General features: G+C 43.7%; 1 protein-coding gene across 1 annotated transcript; it reads left to right on the top strand.

Moving 5' to 3' along the window:
• The first annotated feature begins 2,404 nt into the window (after positions 1-2,404).
• On the top strand, positions 2,405-17,570 carry LOC118941547. The gene is made up of 5 exons (XM_036955489.1): positions 2,405-2,851; positions 12,046-12,051; positions 12,702-12,829; positions 15,186-15,298; positions 17,040-17,570. The coding sequence occupies exons 1-5, from the start codon at positions 2,405-2,407 to the stop codon at positions 17,429-17,431; spliced, it is 1,086 nt and encodes a 361-aa protein (XP_036811384.1). The 3' UTR covers positions 17,432-17,570.
• The last annotated feature ends 392 nt before the right edge of the window (positions 17,571-17,962 follow it).

Below are 17,962 nucleotides of genomic sequence, written 5' to 3'. Positions count from 1 at the left end.
TCTCCCTCCGCATCGACCCTACGACTACACCATTGACCTTTTCCCGGGCACGACACCACCTCTGGGGTGGCTTTACTCCCTGACGGGTCCAGAGACCCAGGCTATGGAGGAGTACATTGAGGACTCTCTCACTGCAAGGAGTATTCATCCATGTGCCTCTCCTGCAGGCACAGGGTTCTTCTTTGAGGAGAAGAAGGACAAAAACCTGAGTCCGTGTATCGACTACCGGGGGCTTAATGACATCACGGTTAAAAAAAACGTTACCCTCTACCCCTCATCTCCTCGGCTTTCAAACCTCTTCTGGGAGTGACCATCTTCCCAAAGTTGGACCTTCGGAACGCCTATGTTAGAGGAATTTATTTCCTGTATGTTCATTAACCGATTCAATTAAAACACTCTGTCAGTTTTTAAGAATTTGTAAGATACTTATTTGCATAAAATGGACAGAGACCAGTCTTAAAATTAATCAGTAGCGTTTATTTCCCGAGAGCTCTGATCATAATACCATGTACATTAGTTTATATACCTCACATTTCGTCCAATAGAATCTTAGATGCATTTTAGATGTCCCTCCTCTTCTCCGACAAAGGCAAAGCAGCTTCAGAAGTTCATTCCAACCCCCTAACTCACATACCTTACACACAATATCTGGATTATCTCCTGAAGTCTCACCACAGTTTATTACCACTTAGCTCACAGATCCAGTCCCCCCCAGATACGGAAAACCTGGAGGGGCTCTTGCTGTCTTATTTTATGTCCACAGAGTTATAGCCGGGTCGGTTCAAACATAGGCTAAGGATTCTCTTTGCTTACTTTACTTTAGATTCCTTCTTCCACAATGGTTATCATTTCCAGTTAATCCTTGTCCATACTACATAATCTCTTTCTTAGGAACTAACATTATTAATCAGATATTGTAAAACAGAGTAGAGTTTAATTAGTTATAGTTCTATTTAGATGTACACATTGTTTAGTCATTATTCATAAAATTCCTAACAGACAACCATCTAGTTTGGATATGGTAAGGAGACGAGTGGAAGACAGCCTTTAACATGTGCACCTGGTGGCCTCCTTCTGGTGACTTCCACAGCGAGTCCCAACATGACTCGCAGTCCCACCAGGGGATGGGCCCAGGCGGATGGGCGACCACCACCTAGCCCCCTACCTATCCAGAGCCCCTTGTCGTTCCCGTTCAGCTCAAGAGCACGTCCTCCATGTCCGAGAGGTCCTTCAGCGTCTCCTGGAGAACCACCATCTCCTTCCTAGGATACATCATCGCTGCAGGACATATACAGATGGATCCAGACAAGTTGAGAGCAGTGGTGGATTGGCCTCAACCCACATCCAGAGTGCAGCTGCAATGTTTCCTTGGATTTGCTAACTTCTACCTCCGCTTCATCCGGGGTTACAACACCCTCTCAGCACTCACCTCTCCCAAGGTCTCCAGCAGCTGATCGGGCATTCCCACACCTCAAACATCGATTCACTACAGCCCCCATCTTAATCCATCCGGACCCGTCCCATCAGTTTGTGGTGGAGGTCAATGCCTCAGATGTCGGAATGGGGGCTGTCCTGTCCCAGTGTTCTGCCCAGGACCAAAAGCTGCACCCCTGCCCTTTTTTTATCTCCCATCGTCTTATCCCTGCTGAGAGGAACTATGATGTGGGAAATCGAGAACTCCTTGCCGTAAAGATGGCGTTGGAGGAGTGGAAGCGCTGGTTGGAGGGGGCAGAACACCCATTCTTAGTGTGGACTGACCATAAGAACCTGGAATATCTCTGCACCACCAAGCGCCTCAACTCTAGGCAGGCTTGTTGAGCCCCGTTATTCACCCGTTTCAATTTCACTTTCTCCTAATGCCCGGGGTCCAAGAATGTGAAGCCTGATGCACTCTCATGTTTGTATAGCCCTGCTGCTACTCCGTCTGACCCTAAGACCATCATCCACCTCCTGTCTAGCGGCTGCACTCGTCTGGGGTATAGAGAGCCTGCTCCTGGGAGGTCCGGCTAAGCAGTTGTTAGTCCCGGACTCTGCCCGTTCCCCGGTCCTGGAATGGGCACATTCCTCGAGACTGACCTGCCATCCAGGCTCCCGTCGGACCCTGGCTTTCATCCGACAATGCATTTGGTGGTCTTCCATGGTTCGTGATGTCTCCGCATCGGTTGCCGGCCTGCACTCTGTGCACAAAACAAGACTCTCCAAGCTCCGGCTGGCATTCTTCAACCCCTCTCTGTTCATCACCGCCCTTGGTCCCATATATCCCTGGACTTTGTTACTGATCTTCCTCCGTCAGATGGCAACACCACAATCCTGACGGTGGTGGATAGGTTTTCTAAAGCCGCCCATTTTATTCCCCTTCCCAAGTTACCCTCAGCCAAGGAGACAAATCAGCTCATGGTGCAGCATGTCTTCCAGATCCATGGACTTCCGGTCAACATGGTCTCCGATCGAGGTCCTCAGTTCTCGTCCTGGTTCTGGAAGGCATTCTACACCCCCATCTACACCCAAGTCGGAGCGAGCTAATCATGACCTGGAGACGGCTCTTCATTGTCTTGTCTCCGTCAACCCCACTACCTGGAGCCAGAAACTTGTGTGGGTGGAATACGCCCATAACACCCTTCCCTGCTTGGCCACTGGTCTCTCGCCCTTCGAATGTTCCTTGGGATATCAGCCCCCGCTCGTCCCTGAGAAAGAGGAAGAAGTCAGAATATCCTCTGCCCAGAAGTTTGTCCGCCACTGTCGACGTACCTGGAAAAGAGCCTGGGCTGCTCTTCTCAAGACCACATCCAGGTATCAACGACAGGCGGATCGCCACCGGACCCCTACTACACGCTATCTGCTCGGGCATAGGGTATGGCTTTCCACTCGGGACCTGCCTCTCCCGGTGGAGTCCCGTAAACGTTCCTCCGTTTCATCGGCCCTTACCCCATCTCTAAAATCCTTAGCCCTTCTGCTGTCCGTCTTATGTTGCCCCGCACCCTACGTATCCATCCCACTTTTCATGTGTCTAAGGATTAAACCTCTGTCTCACAGCCCTTAGTCTCCTGTTTCCTGTCTTGGATTTTCTTTGTCAATGTCAAAGTACACACAGTGGGGCAAAAAATAATTTAGTCAGCCACCAATTGTGCAAGTTCTCCCACTTAAAAAAAGATGAGAGAGGCCTGTAATTTTCATCATCAATGACTGGACGTCTATGGGAACAGAAAGCATGCTAGCTGTTCCTGTAGACTTCTAGTCATTGGGCTAATGATAGTTAGCATTGGCTCAGGAAACTACCTCTAACTTCCTTTATACTTGACGTAGAGTCATAAAATGGTATCCAGAAGTTAATCTGACTCTGGGGAAGTACATCAGATAAAAGTGTAAGTGTATTCCTTAAATGGTCTGTTGTTTTTTTAAACAATAATGTAAGCACATGCAAATTGGCTAGCTAGCTAGCTAAGCTATTCACATGGATGGCATCTAAAATGTACTTTTTGATTTCCAGGAATTGCAGATAAAGACGTCAGCACAACACTGGATTACACCAAAGGCCCGAAGGCGTTGAGGAGAACAACTTCTCGGTTAACTATAAACAGTTTTTTATGGTCTCTGCATGACTATTATGCCTACCTGCCTATACCCACATGAAAAAATACTATAGTAACATCAGCTAAAACACCACAGTAAATACTACTGTATACCACAGTCCGCAAAAACACTATAATAAATACTACAGTATACTACAATCCGCACAAACATATTATTTACTATAGTACAGTTATTTTACTACTATATTTATACAATAGTTAACTGTAAATACTACAGTATATATACTACTGTACACAGTAAATTCTGCAAAAACATTACAGTGAATACTATACTATGAATACTATGGTACAAATATCTTATAGAACAATCCTTGAATAGCTTTTCAGAATTCACCAAAACATTAGTACACATGGAAAACTAAAGGCATAGAAACCCTAAATGAGTTGTTAATAGGAAATAAATGTACTTCCATAATTACATACAACTTAAAAGTTACATATAGCGAAATTTCGATTTGAAATCTTTTGGACATTAGAGCAACCTTGAGGGAATCTTATTTGAGTCAGAAAATTACGTTCATATGATGGGGAAGATATACAAAACCTTGCAGAGAATATAAGTCTCCTCTAAAAAACAATATTAACTATTGGAACCAAGAACTGATGTTGGCACAAGATAGTTGGAGCATAATGAAATTACAGTTAATGAAAATGTACACTTAATGCAGTATAAGTGAATTTATAGAATGTATTATACAAGAGACAGTGCTTGACTCAGGATGAAAGAAATGCAGGAGCTGTCTTTTTCCAAGTCGATCCATTAGACCAGGTATTCCCAAATGCCATCGGGAGTACGCCAAATAAAAATGTGATTCACAAAAAACCTTTAACAGTCCATTTAGTAAGGCCTGCGTCCATAGAGACATATATCAGCTCTACGGGTAGTACTGGTACTACCAGCAGTACTACACCTGCACTTGTCGATGACACAAGTTGTTCTGCCTCCACGAGCACATCCAATGTTAGCATCAGTAATTCTACATTTGTTGTTAACTCAGCTAGCATGGGCACTGACAATTGTGAATCTGATGCAGCCGAAGAGCTACTGCCCCCTTACCCAGGAAAGCACCGGACAACAGACAGGGACGTTGGACCATCGAAGAGGCGCAAATTTGATGAGAACTACATTGATTTGGGGTTCACTTATATTGGCAATAGTGCCTTTCCTCAGCCACAGTGTATACGTGCAAAAGTTCTCACAACTCAATGAAACCTTCACTCTTGCGCAGACATTTAGAAACAAAACATGCCAATTGGAAAAATATGCCACAGGAGTTTGAGTGAGAATTAAGACGACTTTGATTAGTAAGACATGTATAAAAGCAACAGATACCATTAATAAAAAGGGGCTAGAGCGTGATATATGGTGAGCTACCGAGTGACTAGGACAGGCAAGCCCCATACTATTGTGGAGGACTTATGTCACGGTCGTCCTCCTCTTCATCTGAAGAGGAGAGGCGAAAAGGATCAGAGGACCAATATGCGGTGTGGTAAGTGTCCATGGTAAATCTTTAATAAAGAAAGTACTGACACTGCATACAAAACAATAAACCAAATACGACCGTGAAGCTACAAATGAGACCTGTGCTGACACAAGCCACTAACATAGACAATCACCCACAAACAAACAGTGCAACCCAGGCTACCTAAGTATGATTCTCAATCAGAGACAACTAATGACACCTGCCTCTGATTGAGAACCATACTAGGCCGAAACATAGAAATGCCCCAAAACATAGAAAAACAAACATAGACTGCCCACCCAACTCACGCCCTGACCATACAAAATAAATACAAAACAAAGGAAATAAAGGTCAGAACGTGACAACTTAATTCTTCCTGCTGCCGCGGATATGGCTGGGACAATGCTGGGGGAAAAGGCCCAAAAAACTATATAGACAATGCCTTCATCAAACAACACTGTTTCGTGACGCATCAGTGACATGGCAGGAGATGTTTTGAAACAATTACTGCTTCGCAAACAAGCCAGTGAATTCTATGCGTTACAGCTGGATGAGTCAACAGACGTGGTGGGCCTGGCACAGCTCCTGGTATATGTTCGTTACGTTTATGTCGGGTCATTTAAGGAAGACATCCTCTTCTGTAAACCAGGACAACAGGAGAGGATATTTTTAAGGTACTGGACAGCTTTGTGACATGAAATGGACTTTGGTGGTCAAGATGTGTTGGTATCTGTACTGATGGCGCAAAAGCCATGACAGGGAGACATAGTGGAGTGGTAACACCCGTGCAAGTAATTGCTCCCGAAGCCACTTGGGTACACTGCAGCATTCACCGAGAGGCTCTTGCTGCCAAGGGAATGCCCGATAGCTTGAAAGATGTTTTGGACACTACAGTGAAAATTATTAACTTTGTTTTAGGGATAGGCGTCCCACTAACACCAAAGGCCCGAAGGGACACCTGTCGACAACATCCGGTGAATTTGGAGGGTGCGCAATTCAAATAAATAATCGTAATATTAAACATTCATGAACATACAAGTATCTTACATGTATATAATTTAAAGCTTAAATTATTGTTAATCTAACTGTGTTGTCCGATTTACAATAGGCTTTACAGTAAAAGCATACCATGCGATTGTCTGAGGACAGCGCCCAGAGATCAACATATTTTTCAACCAGCGCAGGCTTCTCAAAATCACAAATAGCGATGAAATAATAATATTCTTCTGTGTGCAATCCCAGCTACAACATGAATGGTTGTTTTCTTAGATAAAATCCTTCTTTATATTCCAAAAAGTCTGTTTAGTTGGCACCATCGATTTTAGCAATCCACTCGTTCAACATGCAGACAAAGGAGTCCAAAAAGCTACCACTAAACTTCATCCAAACAAGTCAAATAACATTTCTATTCAATCCTCAGGTATCCTAAAATGTAAATAAACTATAATATTTCATACGGAAAGTAGTATGTTCAATAGGAAAGTAAAATTAGTAAGCGTGCACCCTCTTCCACGCATAAGAAAGACTGATACTGTCGGTGCTCTCCAAATTCTTGCTCGGTTTTTCAAAAAACTATGAAACCTTGAATAAAGACTGTTGACGTTAGGGAAAGCCATAGGAATTGCAATCTGGGAGCCGGAATTACATAGGACCCATAGCTTTCCATTGTAAGAGCCTGGGACCTCAAAAAATAAAATAATTCCAGTTTGTTTTTCTTCAGATTTTTGCCTGCCATATCAATTCTATTATAGTGTCGGACATTATTTTAACAGTTTTAGAAATTGCAAAGTGTTTTATATCAAATACTACCATTTATATGCATATCCTGGCTTCTGGGCCTGAGTAACAGGCAGTTTACTTTGGGCACATCAGTCAGGCGGAAATTCAGGAAACTAGACCCCATCCTTAACAAGTGTTAAAGAAAGGCCCCTGAACTTTCGTGTATGTTCTGCACTATGCAATGATATGGGCAGGGACCATGTTACGCGTTTATAACATACAGAAGTGCGCTGGTTATCAAGGGGCAAAGTATTGACGAGTTTTTTAAATTGAGAGACGAGCTTAAAGTTTTCTTTTACAGACCATAATTTTCACTTGTCTGACTGCTTGCATGATGATGACGACTGGCCTATCTGGGTGGTGTTTTTTCTCGCCTGAATGACCTGAATCTAGGATTACAGGGACTCTCCACAACTATATTCAATGTGCGGGACAAAATTGAAGCATTGATTAAGAAGTTGGAGCTCTTCTCTGTCTGCATTAACAAGGACAACACACAGGTCTTTCCATCATTGTATGATTTTTTTGTGTGCAAATGAACTCAAGCCTCTGGACAATGTCAAATGTGATATAGCGAAGCACCGAGTGAGTTGGGTGTGCAATTACGCAGGTACTTTCCCGAAACGGGTTTGTTATCCCTTTCATGCCCTGCCTCCAGTCCACTCTGAACAAGAGAGCCTCATCGAAATTGCAGCAAGCAGTTCTGTGGAAATGTAATTTAATCTGTATTGGGCTGCGCTCAGAGTATCCTGCCTTGGCAAATCACGCTGTTAAGACACTGATGTCCTTTGCAACCACGTACCTATGTGAGAGTGGATTATCGGCCCTCACTAGCATGAAAACTAAATACAGGCACAGACTGTGAGTGGAAAATTATTTAAGACTGAGACTCTCCAATACAACCCAACATTGCAGTTTTGTGCATCTTTTCTAGCCCACCCTTCTCATTAACCTGTGGTGAGTTATTCACACTTTTCTAATTTACAAGGTTTTATATGAAAGATGGCTGATAAATCCACAGATTAGGGCCTAATGAATTTATTTCAATTGACTGATTTCCTTATATGAACTGTAACTCAGCAAAATCTTGGAAGTTGTTGCACGTTGCGTTAATATTTTTGTTCAGTATATTTAGGCTATCTCCAGTGCCGGTGGAAAGGCAACAACAACACTAATGCTTTAGCTATAGTTAACTAGCGAGAAACTGCTACAAGTTATGTTTCTGTTTGGCTATCTAGTTTGTCTGTTGTCTGGCATTATTTTATACCTGCTGCTGAAATGTGGTGCTCTCTTTCCTCCGGAAATGGCCCACTCACAGTGGCACACACGCAGCACAGACACAGACACGCACTAAAGGGTCATTACGGTAATGGCTAATATGTAGATTCTTAAGTGATTGATAATATTTAAAAGTGTGTTAATGAATTAAACCCTCATTTGACAACTTGGAACAGCTCATCTGTCAAACCCTGATCTGTTTCACCTGTCCTTGTGCTTGTCTCCACCCCCTCCAGGTGTCACCAATCTTAGTGCGACCTGGTATCCTAGAAGGATATTGACCTCATCCCGTCAGTAGAGGATGCCTGGTTGTTCTTTGAAAGTGCTTTACTCACCATCTTAAATAAGCATGCCCCTTTCAAAAAATGTAGAACTAAGAACAGATATACCCCTTGGTTCACTCCAGACTTGACTGCCCTTGACCAGCACAAAACACCCTGTGGCGTACTGCACTAGCTTCGAATAGTCCCTGCGATATGCAACTTTTCAGTGAAGTCAGGAACCAATACACACAGTCAGGTAGAAAAGCAAAGGCTAGCTTTATCAAACAGAAATTTGCATCCTGCAGCACTATTTCCAAAAAGTTTTGAGACACTGTAAAGTCCATGGAGAATAAGAGTACCTCCTCCCAGCTGTCCACTGCACTGAGGCTAGAAAACACTGTCACCACTGGTAAATCCATGATAATTGAGAATTTCAAGAAGCATTTCTCTACGGCTGGCCATGCTTTCCACCTGGCTACCCCAACCCCGGCCAACAGCTCTGCACCCCCCGCAGCAACTGGCCCAAGCCCCCCCCCCCCCCCCCCCCCTGCTTCTCCATCACCTAAATCCAGACTGCTGATGTTCTGAAAGAGCTGCAAAATCTGGATCCGTACATATCAGCTGGGCTAGACAATCTGGACCCTCTCTTCCTGAAATTATCTGCCGACATTGTTGCAACCCCTATTACTAGCCTATTCAACCTCTCGTTTGTATCGTCTGAGATTCCTAAAGATTTGAAAGCGGCCTCGGTCATCCCCCTCTGCAAAGGGGGAGACACTCTAGACCCAAACTGGTACAGACCTATGTCCATCCTGCCCTGCCTTTCTAAAGTCTTCGAAAGCCAAGTGAACAAACAGATCACTGACGATTTCGAATCCCACCGTACCTTCTCCGCTATGCACTCCGGTTTCCGAGCTGGTCATGGACGCACATCAGCCACGCTAAAGGTCCTAAACAATTTCATAACTGCCATTGATGAAAGACAGTACTGTGCAGCTGTCTTCATCGACCTGGCCAAGGCTTTCGACTCTGTCAATCACCGTATTCTTATCGGCAGACTCAATAGCCTTGGTTTCTCTAATGACTGCCTCGTCTGGTTCACTAACTACTTCTCAGATAGAGTTCAGTGTGTCAAATTGGAGGGCCTGTTTTCCGGACCTCTGACAGTCTCTATGGGGTGCCACATTGTTCAATTCTCAGGCAGACTCTTTTCTCTGTATGATGTTGCTCTTGCTGTGGGTGATTCTTCGATCCACCTCTATGCAGACGACACTATTCTGTATACATCTGGCCCTTCTTTGGACACTGTGTTAACAAACCACCAAACGTGCTTCAACGCAATACAACACTCCTTACGTGGCCTCTAACTGCTCTTAAATGCTAGTAAAACTAAATGCATGCTCTTCAACCGATCGCTGCCTGCCCGACTAGCATCACTACTCTGGACGGTTCTGACTTAGAATATGTGGACAACTATAAATACCTAGGTGTCTGGCTAGACTGTAAACTCTCGAATCGGCTTCCTATTTCGCAACAAACCTCCTTCACTCATGCTGCCAAACATACTCTCGTAAAACAGACTATCCTACCGATCCTTGACTTCGGCGATGTCATTTACAACACCTGTTCTATAGAAAATGTTGTGGCTAGAGTCAAATACTAAGGAAATTAGAAGGGGGGGGGGGGGGGGGGGGGGTGTTCGGCAGTCAAGAAAATGGCCTTCGCTGAAACCCACACCACTTCTAATTTCCGTAATTTTGTGGCTACTCAAATACTTTCTGTGGCACACATCAGAGTCGAGTACTTTCAATAGAACAAACTTCACATCAGGATAGGCAACCAAAATGAATAATTCATGAATGTGTGTTATATTAATCATAGAGGAGGGAGTAAAATGTGGGCAAGCAATAAACATTTCAGAACTACTAGTCGAATAAAACATAGGACAGATGACCAATTTTGGCAAAAACATTTATTTATAGACTAATACACCTGAAACAAATAGCCAAACCGAAAGCTGCAGTCATTATTAACCGATATAAAAAAAAAATCAAATGAAACGCAGCCTAACGTGATCAGAAATCTCAACTAGCAGGCAAGTCGCAGCAATGAAGAATTGAGTGCGTGCGCGTTCACGCGAAGGGGCGATTCTGTCAGGGGGGAGTTTTTCCGGCACAACACCGGAAAGCTACACTAAAAGAAGACGTTGCTTAGTTACAGTAGCTATTCAACCCACACATATTTAGTCTAGCATCGCATCGTTTCATGTAACGTTAGCAAACTACTTTCAATATGCAATTTAAAGTAACGTTACATGGAGACTGCTTGGTTATAATGGAATGGACTAAAAAAACAATGTTAAGCAACTGATTTGTATCGAATCATATATTTAGCGTGCATGCCAGGCAAGGTCGTAAAATAAAACATAGCTAGTGTGCTTTATTGTAGCTAGCTAGTTAGGTGGCTGATGTTAGCAGATATTTCTGGTCAAGGATCAGCTGACTTGATACGGTCTTTTGTAGGATACTGACTTGATAGCGTTACAATAAGGTTAACTCTCTGTCTTTATGCTAGCTAACGCTTCCATTTGAGATGTGGATGTTTTACTTAAGCTAGCAAGCTACTACTGGCTTTCCCCATCAATCAAGCCTGCACTGAAGTGTTATATGCAGTGTCTTGTAGTGAAATAAAATAACTTTGCCAGAAGGCCTTGGTTACTTTTGGTGCTGACTGTAAAAGTGTCTTTCTACTAGCTAGGTAACTACTAACGTTAGCTAGCTTAACAGTAACTAGCTAACGTTAGTGATATCAAGGAACTTCCACATCTTGTTACCGTACACCCATGGACTGTTTTACTAGCTCTTCCATTAGAAATGTGGATGTTTTACTTGATCAATAAAACCAGCAATTAAGTGCTACTATATATGCATTGTCCTGTGGTCAAATAAAATAGCTAAATGCATTTGGCATCGGGTACTGTAAAAGTGCTTTTTAGACTCGGTTTAGACTCACAGTTAGCTAGCTACTGTAGCTAACACTTTGTAGGTAGCTAGATTGTAAGAAGCAGTTTGTCAACAAATGCAATGCATATACCCTAAACATTGCTAATGCTGTTTTGATTAAATATGTAAATTATTGATGATTGAAGGGTCCCCTATAGGCTACCGTTTTGGAATTTAAATGAAGTATTAACTAGCTGAGAATATCGAATATAAAAAAAATGACCGTTATCTCTCTTCAGTTCTCGACCAGGGTGCTGAAGGAGACACCTGTTATGTACAGCCCCAAAGAAGTGGATCACTCGTTTTTCGACAGCGACGGTGATTTTGACAGCATCAGCAAAGAGCGAAAGAAAGAGTGAAATGAGCTCTGAGGCTAGAAAGGAGCCAGACATCCAGCCGGAGCCTCCACAGACAGAGCAACGTAGTGGTACAGAGAGTTCCGGTGGTGATACCTCAACCGAGGACCGAGGAGAAGGGTCATGGCTTTGAGGCCGAAGACAGGAGCAGCTGGTATTCTAGCATATCTTCCATTAAATCAGAGGTATGCATGATAATGGTGAGGCTATTTTGTGAATGGCTGTAAGAAAGGCATGGTCAATGATAGTCTGATGAAAATAACCACTGTCGTATTTTACCCTTTCTCTTGACTTTTTCCCATCCCTTTACCCAGGTCAAGGTAAAGTCACAAGGAAAGGGCAACGAGTACTTTATTCTTAGGGACTCCCGAGTGGTGCAGCGATCAATGGCACTGCATCTCAGTGCTAGAGCCGTCACTACAGACCCTGGTTCGATTCCAGGCTGTTTCACATCCGGACGTGATTGGGAGTCCCATTGGGTGGCGCACAATTGGCCCAGCGTCGTCCGGGTTAGGGTATATATTTTTAAAAAGTCTGTGTGGCTTCGTCATTCTACTTTACGCCACTTTGGCATTAGCCACTCAATACAACTGCCCAGGCTTGGGGTCCTTTGGGATTGAGGCCTAATCAATGTCAAGGAAGCATCATTATTTGAAATTCGAAATAAAGATATATGATTTAATCCTAAAGATGTTCATTAGAATTCCAATTATTTTTATACAATACAGTACAAATTTAGAACAAACAGTAGTCACATAAAATGTTATCCTCATCATTCATGTTCTTAGTGGCAATCACTTTCAAAAACATGTCCATCAAAGGTTTGAATAGAGTTCCATGACCAGGGAGCTGATTAATAAAAACATGTCTAACCATGGTCTGTTATAATATTTGTAGTAGTTCTAAACTATATTCACTTACCTGTCTAGTCGGTGGTGAAGGGGGACAGCGGTGCAAAGGAGGAATCTAGCATCAACTCCAAGAGCTCCAGCGACATCCGCACGGCGTCATTGGCAGAGGAGCAGATAATGATGAAGATGGCTATCACCAGAGCCAAGATGAAAGCGAGGAAGAGTCAGGGAGGCCACCGGGTCAAAGGTTCCAAAATTGTATTATTTCTTTCCTAATTATTTTGGAATCCCATATATCCTTATCTCAAAATGTAAATGAGCCATACAATTTATTATCTTCATGTATTTATTATTTTATCTATTTATTATTTATAAATTGCCATTGAGATTATAAATGTATTTTCCAAAGGAGGCCTGGCCAATAAACAGTTGAAGTCGGAAGTTTACATACACCTTAGCCAAACACATTTAAATTCAGTTTTTCACAATTCCTGATATTTAATCCTAGTAAAAAAATCCCTGTTTTAGATCAGTTAGGATCACCACTTTATTTTAAAATTGTGAAATGTCAGAATAATAGTAGAGAGGATTATTTATTTCAGCTTGTATTTCTTTCATCACATTCCCAGTGGGTCAGAAGTTTACATACACTCAATTAGTATTTGGTAGCATTGCCTTTAAATTGTCAAACGTTTTGGGTAGCCTTCCAGAAGCTTCCAACAATAAGTTGGGTGAATTTTGACCCATTCCTCCTGACAGAGCAGGTGTAACTGAGTCAGGTTTGTAGGCCTCCTTGTTCGCACATTCTTTTTCAGTTATGCCCACAAATTTTCTGTAGGATTGAGGTCAGGGCGTTGTGATGGCCACTCCAATACCTTGACTTTGTTGTCCTTAATCCATTTTGCCACAACTTTGGAAGTATGCTTGGGGTCATTATCCATTTGGAGGACCCATTTGCGACCAAGCTTTAACTTCTTGACTGATGTCTTGAGATGTTGCTTCAATATATCCACATAATTTCCCTTTCTCATGATGCCATCTATTTTGTGAAGTGCACCAGTCCCTCCTGCAGCAAAGAACCCCCACAACATGATGCTGCCACCCCCGTGCTTCAAGGTTGGGATGGTGTTCTTCGGCTTGCAAGCCTCCCCCTTTTTCCTCCGAACATAACGATGATCATTATGGCCAAACTGTTCTATTTTTGTTTTGTCAGACCAGAGGACATTTCTCCAAAAAGTACGATCTTTGTCCCCATGCAGTTGCAAACTGTAGTCTGGATTTTTTTATAGCAGTTTTGAAGCAGTGGCTTCTTCCTTACTGAGCTGCCTTTCAGGTTATGTTGATATAGGACTCGTTTTACTGTGGATATAGATACTTTTGTAACTGTTTCCTCCAGCATCTTCAAAAGGTCCTTTGCTGTTGTTCTGGGATTGATTTGCACTTTTCGCACCAAATACGTTCATCTCTAGGAGACAGAACGTGTCTCCTTCCTGAGCGGTATGATGGCTCCGTGGTCCCATGGTGTTTATACTTGCGTACTGTTGTTTGTACAGATGAACGTGGTACCTTCAGGCGTTTGGAAATTGTTCCCAAGGATGAACCAGACTTGTGGAGGTCTACAATTTTTTTTTGATGCCTTGGCTGATTTCTTTAGATTTTCCCATGATGTCAAGCAAATAGGCACTGCGTTTGAAGGTAGGCCTTGGAATAAATCCATAGGTACACCTCAAATTGACTCAAATTATGTCAATTTATCTATCAGAAGCTTCTAAAGTCATGACACCAATTTCTGGAATTTTCCAAGCTGTTTAAAGCCACAGTCAACTTAGTGTGTGTTAACTTCTGACCCTCTGGAATTGTGATGCAGTGAATTATAAGTGAAATAATCTGTCTGTAAACAATATTTAAAAATGTACTTCTGTCATGCACAAAGTAGATGTCTTGACAAAACTATAGTTTGTTAACAAGAAATTTGTGGAGTGGTTGAAAAACGAGTTTTAATGACTCCAACCTAAGTGTATGTGTCGCGGCTGGCTGAAGGACCAAGGTGCAGCATGGTAAGCGTACATTCTCTCTTTATTGAAAATGACGCTGACAAAACAAAGAACAAAGCAAACCGTGAAGCTTTGGGCTATGTGCCCTGAACAAAGACAAAGTTAACTTCCCACAAAACAGGTGGGGGAAAGGGTACCCAAGTATGGTTCTCAATCAGAGACAACGATAGACAGCTGTCCCTGATTGAGAACCATACCAGGCCAAGACATAGAAATACAAAACATAGGAAAAAGGACATAGAATGCCCATCCTAGTCACACCCTGGCCTAACCAAAATAGAGAATAAAAAGCCTCTCTATGGCCAGGGCATGACAGTATGTAAACGTCCGACTTCAACTGTAGCAGCAAACAGGCATGTAACATTATGCAGGGGTGTCAAACTCATTTCAGGTGAGGGGAGTTCTTAACTAATCAGTGACCTTAACTCAATGAGTTCCACTGTCATGTTGGTGCATTTTGGACTTATATCCCCTTTTAAACATTTTGTGTTTGAACTATAGACTTCTGAGTTTGACCATTGGAAGTGTCTATTTCTTCTGCATCCAAAGATACCAATTCTTAATCAGAGAGGTACGTGGGGCTGCCTTAATCGACATCCACATCATCGGTGCCCGGGGGGCATGTAACGGCTGTTGGAAGGAGAGGACCAAAACGCAGCGTGGTACGTGTTCCTACTTTATTAGAACTGCACACTGAAATAACAAAAATAAGCGAATAAGCGAATGAATGATAACCGAAACAGTCCTGTCAGGTGCAGAAAGACACAAAACAGAAAACAACTACCCACCACACAAGTGGGAAAAGGCTACCTAAGTATGGTTCTCAATCAGAGACAACGATAGACAGCTGCCTCTGATTGAGAACCACACCCGGCCAAACACACAGAAATAGAACACATAGAACCCACAACATAGAATGCCCACCCCAACTTGTTTTTGTTTAAGTATTCATTCTTTATTTAATTACAATGAATACTTACCACGCTGCACCTTGGTCCTCCAAAGGACCAAGCAGCGTGGTGAAAAGGAGGAATGGACATGGGAGGACATCTTGAATGTCAAGGGATCCTACACATGGGAGGAAATCCTGGCTGGAAGGGATCGCCTCCCATGGGAACAGGTGGAGGCAGCCAGGAGAGCGGAGGCAGCAGGAAAAGGGAACCAGCGATACCAGGGAACACGGCTGGCAAGGAAGCCTGAGAGGCAGCCCCAAAAATGTATTGGGGGAGGCACACGGGGAGTGTGGCAGAGTCAGGAGTCAGACCTGAGCCAACTCCCCGTGCTTACCGTAAGGAGCCAAGGATGGAACCAGAGCCGGTCAGGGCGGAATTGAAGGTGAGCGAAGGGAGCGAAACAGAGACAGTGAAGGAGTTAATGGGGAGATTGGAGGAGAGACTTATGAGGGAGTTGCTGTGTTGGTGCATGAGGCACAACATCCGCCCGACGGAGCGTGTCTGCGATTTGATGTCACCTGAGTCAGCTCTCCATACTCGTCTACAGCTCTCCGTGCTTACCGTGGCGGGCGTCGTACTGGTCAGGCACCATGTTATGCGGTGGAGCGCACGGTGTCCCCAGTATGCGGTGTGCTACATCCCGGCTCCCCGCATCTGCCGGGCTAGGGTGAGGATCCAGCCAGGGCGGATGGTGACAGCCCTGCTCTCCAGACAGCCAGTGCGTCCAGGATATCCTGCGCCAGCGCTGCGCACTGTGTCTCCCGTGTGTCTGCACAGCCCAGTGCGTCCTGTGCCTGCTAGAGTCACCATCCAGCCAGGACGGGTTGTGCAGGCCATTAGTTCGAGACCTCCAGTGCGCCTCCTCCACGCACAAGCCCTCCGGTGGCAGCCCCAGCACCAGGCTGTCTCTCTGTCTCCTCCCTACAGGTGCTCCCGCCTGTCCAGCACTGCCAGAGCCTTCCTCCTGCCCAGCACTGCCTGAGTCTCCGCCTGTCCGGTGCTGCCGGAGTCTCCCGAATACTCCGAATAATCCCGAATGTTTACTGAGTTACCATCTCCCGAATAAACTCTAGATGATACATAAGATGTATATCGATAACAGTCATTTATTAATCATTACCTCATATCAGTCTCTAAATTATGAATGTCGCATACTCTTTGCATCTGCACAAATGGCAGCTTTACTGATCATTCCGTACCACACAAATTGATTTAACTATTTATTTACTAACTAACTAAATAATAATGCAGGATACACACACGCACAGTATAGGTTATTGATTAGAAACTTAATATGATGGAAATATCTTTATGTTTGAAGCCTGAAATTTGGCAAAAGGTCGCAAAGTTCAACGGGGCCGAATACTTTCGCAAGGCACTGTAACTAACAAAATGTTAATCTGCTGTTTCCTCCTCTGTCATCTCTCCCTCTCTCTGAAACCTTCCTTAGTCGCCTGGGTTGTGGCTTGGCCATCGTCTGCCCTAGTGGAGGCAGTACCAGGAAGAACTACTCCTTTAGCAACGACGAGGTGCGGCAGACCGACTGGGAGAATCAGAGGCTGCTGCGCCAGTTGTCGCGCCCCTCGACCCACTCGCGACCAGGCAGCACTAGTAGCTCCCGTAGGAGATCCAATGGAGGATGAGGGAGTCGGCCCCCTGTCCGCCTCTACCACAGTGCCCTCAACAGACAGCGTGAGCAGCAGCGCATCGAGAAGGAGAACCTGCTGTGTGTTCTTCTCTTTTTGTGTGTTTAACTTATCTTTTGTCATTGGGTGTTTGGCTTTATTGTTTCAACGTTACAATGCGTTTATTGGGATTTTTGTTTATTTCAAGCTCAAATGAGTCAAGACTTGCTTCAAAGTGGATATACAGTGTCGTATTTGCCCCTTTTCTGATTTTCTCTATTTTTGCAGCTAAAGGTGGCACAACCAGTTTTTGAGTGTAAGGGGGCAATTACTTTTTCACACAGGGACATTGGGTGTTGCGTAACTTTGTTTATGAAATTAATGAAATAGGTATGTAATTGTTGTGTTATTTGTTCACTCATGTTCCCTTTATCTAATATTAGGTTAGGTTATGGTTGAAGATCTGATAACATTCCGTATTAAACATATGCAACAGTAGAGAAAATTAGAAAGTGGGCAAATACTTTTTCACAGTACTGTAGCTTGAAAAAGTTACCATTTACTGCCTAGAACTCTTCCATGTTATGTACAGACTAAAAGTTATAATGTCCTTAAATGAGGCCTTGCTGGCTAAACCCAAAGTCCCAGACAATCCTCCAAAGGTCAATATTTTTGTGAATTTTCAGGAAAACATATGTAATGGACATTTCGGTTCCATTTTCACACAAACTGCTGTCTGCACACACAC

This window comes from Oncorhynchus mykiss, chromosome 19, assembly GCF_013265735.2.
Source record: "Oncorhynchus mykiss isolate Arlee chromosome 19, USDA_OmykA_1.1, whole genome shotgun sequence".
NCBI classification, from domain to species: domain Eukaryota; kingdom Metazoa; phylum Chordata; class Actinopteri; order Salmoniformes; family Salmonidae; genus Oncorhynchus; species Oncorhynchus mykiss.
Note: the sequence above shows the minus strand (reverse complement) of the source record. Positions and strands in the feature narration are given on the sequence as shown.

What these genes read in the sequence shown, in the direction of transcription:
- LOC118941547 (XM_036955489.1), top strand. Translation starts at nt 2,405, where the DNA reads ATGTCTTCCAGATCCATGGACTTCCGGTCAACATGGTCTCCGATCGAG. An exon ending in GGGAGGCCACCGGGTCAAAG is followed by an intron (nt 12,830 to 15,185) that starts GTTCCAAAATTG and finishes CTGCATCCAAAG; the next exon opens with ATACCAATTCTTAATCAGAG. An exon ending in GAGGACCAAAACGCAGCGTG is followed by an intron (nt 15,299 to 17,039) that starts GTACGTGTTCCT and finishes AACCTTCCTTAG; the next exon opens with TCGCCTGGGTTGTGGCTTGG.